A 5,694-nucleotide genomic window follows, 5' to 3' on the forward strand; every position below is an offset into this window, starting at 1 on the left:
AGAGAGAGAGAGAGAGAGAGAGAGAGAGAGAGAGAGAGAGAAGAAAAACCTGCCAAGCACGGTGACACTCATTTGTGACCCCAGTGACAGGTGATAGAGAGGCTGTCTCAACAGGCGAATCCCTAAAGCTCAGTCAAGTCAACTTAGCCAAATCAATGACTTCAGGTTCAGTGAAGGATTCTGTCTCAGACAGGTAGACAGACAGACAAGGTTGAGAATGATTAAGGAAGACCCCAGACATTGACCTCTGGCCTTCACATGCACACACATTCACAAGTACCCATATATACGTATGTCCACATATATACACTCCTATCCAAAATAAATACATATACAGAAAGCCAAAAGAGTGCAGTTTAGATGTAAAAATCACTGAAAAGCAATTTTTGGTAGGGGGTTGGTAAGTATGTAAGTTGGTGCAACTAAGACAGAAGAAGCAGGTATCCACAAAAGGGCGCCACCTCACCCTAAGGCCTTGGGCTGGAGTTATCCACCCTTCAAAACTTTTCTTAGTTACGGTAAATGAACATCAAAGGAATGCTTGGCGTAGGGGTATAAAACAGAAAGGCATGGTAGTTCACACCTGTAATCTCAGTACTTGAGAGGCTGAGGCAGGAGGATCATTGTGGGTTCAAAGACAGTTTGGACTCTATGTAGGGAATTCTAGGGTAACTAAGAAAAGACTGGGGCACAGGGACGTCTGACTGCCAGCTGCCAGCTGTTGGACTTCTTCTTGCTGCTCTGATTACCCTCATCAAAAAGATTATCAAACAGCCGCCCGCCATTACAGCAGCACCAGTGGTCCTGCATATTCCACGATGCCTTGAGAAAACTACACAGCCGAAGCCAATTGCCTTGACCCAAGAGACCGCCTCAGTCAGGCTACTTGAAAAGCCTGTGCTGGATTTCTATGCTATCACAGCCTAATTCTAGGACCCTGCAATCATTTCCACCTAGACCGGAGCATAAGCACAGAGAGCTTGCTGTGACTGATACTAAAAAGGATAGGCTGGGATTGCTGGGAGCATCTCTTGCCTATCTCGCCTGGCTCATTCGGCAAGCCTCCTGAAAGACACTCTTCTGTGGTTTCCCCCAGTAGTGTAGCAAAAAGGGTTTAGTAAAAGGCTTCTTCTGGGTAGCTTTTCCTGTCCACTGGCAGAAGTGTGGGCTAAGTTGGTAACACGAAGGTAGAAGCAGTAGAAATGGCAAAGAAGTAGCGATGGAAGAGGTGGTGGCACAGGGACGTCTGACTCCCTAATTGGCAGCTGTTGGACTTTCTCTTGCTGGCCCCAAAGCTCTTTCCAATGATTCTGACATGAAGCGATCTGACAGCCAATGATATTTGATAATGAGTAAAATGCACTATGGAAAAACATAACTGAAGTGGACACGCTTTGTGGGGCGGAGGAGTGAAGATGGGGAGGAGCGACGTTTGATTGCTTTGCTTCTTCTGAAAGAAAAAAAAAATGCATGCTTTCGAACTGAGGACTGAGAACAAATCAACCACAACAGAAGAGTAAGCAAGCAATGCCGCCACGTCCTAAGCTGTCTTCCACTCTTCTGCGTTCCTCTTTCCACCCGGCTCCCAATTCTTTCTCCACAAGCATTTCTCTCTGCGGCAGACCCTGGCGCCACAACCTAACACAGTCTCCATCCGGAGAGGCGCGGATCGTGGTTTCCATTGATTACTACCACGAAAGCAATCGATGTCCTACTGTGCGACCCCCTTTTCCTCCCTGAATTTTCCTTGACCTCAGCCTTCCTAACAATCTCCATACTAACTCGAGCTTTAAAGCGTTCAGGTTCTCCTCGTCCCTCCCTGCTACTCCAGCTCCCCATCCCCTTCTCGAGAGCACAATTTCACACGTGAACCTAGGGTATGAGGAAGAAAAGTTAGGTTCCCCTCGCGGAATTGGACCCTATGCGGCGGTGCCCGGTGACACTTACGTGACATTGGCAGCGCTAGGACAACCCGGGAGCGGACGGCGGTCGCCATCTTCTCCCACAATGCCCCACGGCTCGAGCTTCCGCCAACTACGGCAATAACGCGGGGCCAAATGGTATTCGCCGACCTCTCTGCGCAGGCGCCGACTGAGAACGGACCTGGCGGGTTGCGATGAGAAGGGAGTGAAAGCAGACGAGAGGAGAGAAAAAAGAAAGGAAGGGGAAAACAGAATCCCGGTTCTGGAATGGGCTGTGAAGATCATTTTATATTGCTGGGGAGTCTGCAGTTCAGACTCAACCAGGGACTGACTCCGGGGCATGCAAAATGGCCCGCCTTCAAAGTCCAGCACTTGGTGGGCTATTACCCGAGAGTCAGGCAGCACTGCCGGCCTGGGGCTGGGATGGAGGAGACGTAGCCCCGCAGTCGCGAAGTTGCAAGGAGGAAAAACTTTTCAAGCAAAGCGAGGGTCTGCGCAGAGTGCACAAGTGGAGAGAAGAAATAGGAACTCAGAGGCGCCCTCTCTCTTTCCCGGCTGCCGAAGTAAGTGCTCGTGGATGCCTTCAAGAACGAACTTTCTTTGGGGCTCAAGTGCTCACTGTCCCAGGTCATAGAATGCTTGCTTAGTTGTCTGCACCAATCCAAACCTACACATAGGTGACCTCTCCAGGGACTCTGACCTTTCCAGGGTGGTGATCAGTCCCCTATCATGAGTTTTGGTTGGCTGGTGTTTATGTGTTTATTTGGTTTTGAATTTCGTTTATAGAAGCACACTAACCGGACCTATGTATCTGAAGTTCTTTTTTGGAATTTTGAGACAGGGTCTCCTTTTGAAGTCCTGGTTGGCTTCGAACTTGTGATATTCACGGCACTGCTTCAGTCATGAGTCACCACCCCAGGCGACTTACTAGAGATTCATAAATGGTTTGAAACACGAACATCCTCAAATGTAATATAATATCGCAAGTCATGCTTGACGTTCAACAGTTTTTCTATAGGAATAAAACGGTGGTGGCCTTACCCAGAGCAGGTGTTCACTTTTCAAACTGGGCCTCTTTGAAAATCTGTATTGTTCTAGAAAGAGATACCTGGAGCCTGAGGATGTTCTGAAAAAAGTAAAAAGCACTTGCATTTTAAAGTCTTTTTCAGGATATGGTGGTACACACCTGTAATCCGAGCTCTCGGGAGGCAGAGGCAGGAAGACAGGGAGAGTTCCAGGCCAACCCAGGGGACCTTGTCTCAAATTTTAAAAAAAATTAAAAGCTTCATTCCAGTCACCCTCGATATACCCGAGTAGAAGACAGCCCACTTGTAAAGTTCCCAGAAAGAAGTTCCAAGGACACTGAACATCCTAGAAATTGATTAGAACCTTCATGATAGTGGAGAGGGTGGAATGTTATAGACCCAAAGCCAGATTATCGTGGCCTATCCTTAACCTTCTAAACAGCCATTTATTTTCCACCTTTGTGTGCCCTGACGTCCTTCTGACTGCCTTCTGCAGTCTTTGGGGATGTATCGGGGACCATTAGATTCCACTAACCCAGAGCTAAAAATGTCATCAGAAGGCATCTGAGGTCCCTCTGTAGCCAGGGTTTCCTGGTTTACTATAACCCACTCTCCTGATGCTTCAGCACATGCATCTGAAAAGTGTTTATTTGTAGCTCTTTTTGTTCTGTTACTACAAGAACTTTCATTGTTGGACCATGAAACTTAGGATAACCTGTATTTGGTCACTCATATCTGGCTCCATAATAAACTACCTCTTGTCCCCCCCCCCCTCCTTTTTTTAATTTTCGAGACAGGGTTTCTCCTTAGCTTTTGGTTCCTGTCCTGGAACTAGCTCTTGTAGACCAGGCTGGCCTCGAACTCACAGAGAGATCCGCCTGCCTCTGCCTCCCGAGTGCTGGGATTAAAGGCGTGTGCCAACACCGCCCGGCTTCTTGTCCCCTTTTGAGGAGAGCTGTTTTTTATGTGGTCCCAATAACCCTGTGAAACATACCTCGAGCTTATCAGTAAACTGCGTAGTTTGGGGGAATCATTCTAGACTTGGGCATTGGAGATGACCAAGCGCTCAGTGGAGATGGGATCCATTGTTCATGTCTAGGAAGAAGGTGTGTGTCGCTGGGAGAGGCAGTTGACTGGCCCTGCGTAGGGACTGCTTGTGAGTAAGGCTGTTAAGATCTGTATGCTCCCTGTTGTTGTTTACTTTTGACTTTATTTACAGAGGACTGAAATGAGGGCACCAGATGTGCAAGGCAAAAGTGCCTCAGTCCTTCTTACTTTGTTTTGAGACAGTGTCTCACTAAGTTACCTTAACCTTAAACTCTTTGTAGCCAAGGCTGACCTTGAACTTCAGTTCTCCCGAGTAGTTGAGGTGCTGTGAGTACCCGTCTACACCTCCAGACCCAGCTCACCCTACTGTTTGTAAGAGCTGTCATTGACCAAATCAAATTAGAAAAGAAACCCTTTAACTGCAAAGCTCAGTAATGCTGAGTTGCCCTGCATTTCTTGGCTTCATCCTTCCTTGGCTCAGAACTCACAATTTAATATATTACCATATTTGTTAATATCACATATCACAATTGGTATATTAACATACTTTCCAAGTTCTGATAAACTGACAGCCCCATCCCCATTTTGCAGCTGCCTTCTAATCTCTGTGTGGTAATTGGGTCATCTGACATCTCTAAGTCAAGTGCTGCCTCCTGCTCACACTTGGGGTATCAGGGTGTCCTCCAATAGGGAGAGAGCACTGATCTGAATACCCAGAATATTCGCTCCTGTTCCTGTGACCCGCAAAGTGCTGACAGCAGGTGTGCCCGCTCAGACTCCTGGGAGGTACCCAGTGTAGGGTACCTGCGCCCGGAAAGACTCTGCAGAAGCCAGCAAGTCCTAGCCCCCGCTTTTAACGGTGAAAAAGATCAACAACAACAAAAAAGTGATAGTTGACACATTGCTTTACTGAAGGATGCCAATAGCCAGCCAACTTTCCAGTCTGTTAGGGTTGTTTGGTTTCGTGTGTTGGGTTTGGGATTTTATGGGGTTTTTATTGCTGTTTGGGGTGTGTGTGTGTGTGTGTGTGTGTGTGTGTGTGTGTGTGTGTGTATGTGTGTGTGTGTGTTGTTTTTGTCAGCCATTGGAACTCTTTCCTTGGTCAGATTGTTACCTGAGATCCAGTCAGCAACAACAGTTACAGAGACACAGTCCCACAGTTACGCCATGACACCAGGGTTTGGGATTTTATGGGGTTTTTATTGCTGTTTGGGGTGTGTGTGTGTGTGTGTGTGTGTGTGTGTGTGTGTGTGTGTGTGTGTGTGTGTGTGTGTGTGTGTGTGTGTGTGTGTGTGTGTGTTGTTTTTGTCAGCCATTGGAACTCTTTCCTTGGTCAGATTGTTACCTGAGATCCAGTCAGCAACAACAGTTACAGAGACACAGTCCCACGGTTACGCCATGTCACCAGCTTTGACACAAACAATTTCAGGCTAAGCCAGTGTGAAACAGGATCCTCTCCTCGGCTGCCATCTGAATTTGTTGGTGTTACTCAACTGTTTTAAATGAAATCCTTGGGCTGGAGAGATGGCTCAGTGGTTAAGAGCATTGTCTGCTCTTCCAAAAGTCCTGAGTTCAATTCCCAGCAACCACATGGTGGCTCACACCCATCTGTAATGGGGTCTGGTGCCCTCTTCTGGCCTGCAGGCATACACACAAACAGAATATTGTACACATAATAAAAAATAAATATAAAATAAATA

At 47.2% G+C, this 5,694-nt stretch overlaps 2 protein-coding genes across 2 annotated transcripts in view; one reads left to right on the forward strand and one right to left on the reverse strand.

Annotated features, from left to right (window-relative positions):
• Positions 1–2,044, reverse strand: part of Ndufa9 (NADH:ubiquinone oxidoreductase subunit A9) — a 26,084-nt gene extending 24,040 nt beyond the window's left edge. The window contains exon 1 of the mRNA XM_005365264.2: positions 1,948–2,044. Within this exon, the coding sequence (XP_005365321.1) occupies positions 1,948–1,996 (49 nt within the window). The 5' untranslated portion in view covers positions 1,997–2,044. The remainder of the gene's footprint in view (positions 1–1,947) is intronic.
• A 50-nt stretch (positions 2,045–2,094) lies between these two features.
• The window catches only part of Akap3 (A-kinase anchoring protein 3), a 24,658-nt gene continuing 21,058 nt past the window's right edge, over positions 2,095–5,694 (forward strand). The window contains exon 1 of the mRNA XM_026788078.1: positions 2,095–2,485. The gene's annotated coding sequence lies outside the window, so the exon portion shown is untranslated. The remainder of the gene's footprint in view (positions 2,486–5,694) is intronic.

This window comes from Microtus ochrogaster, unplaced genomic scaffold (genome assembly GCF_000317375.1).
Source record: "Microtus ochrogaster isolate Prairie Vole_2 unplaced genomic scaffold, MicOch1.0 UNK1, whole genome shotgun sequence".
Taxonomy (NCBI): Eukaryota; Metazoa; Chordata; class Mammalia; order Rodentia; family Cricetidae; genus Microtus; species Microtus ochrogaster.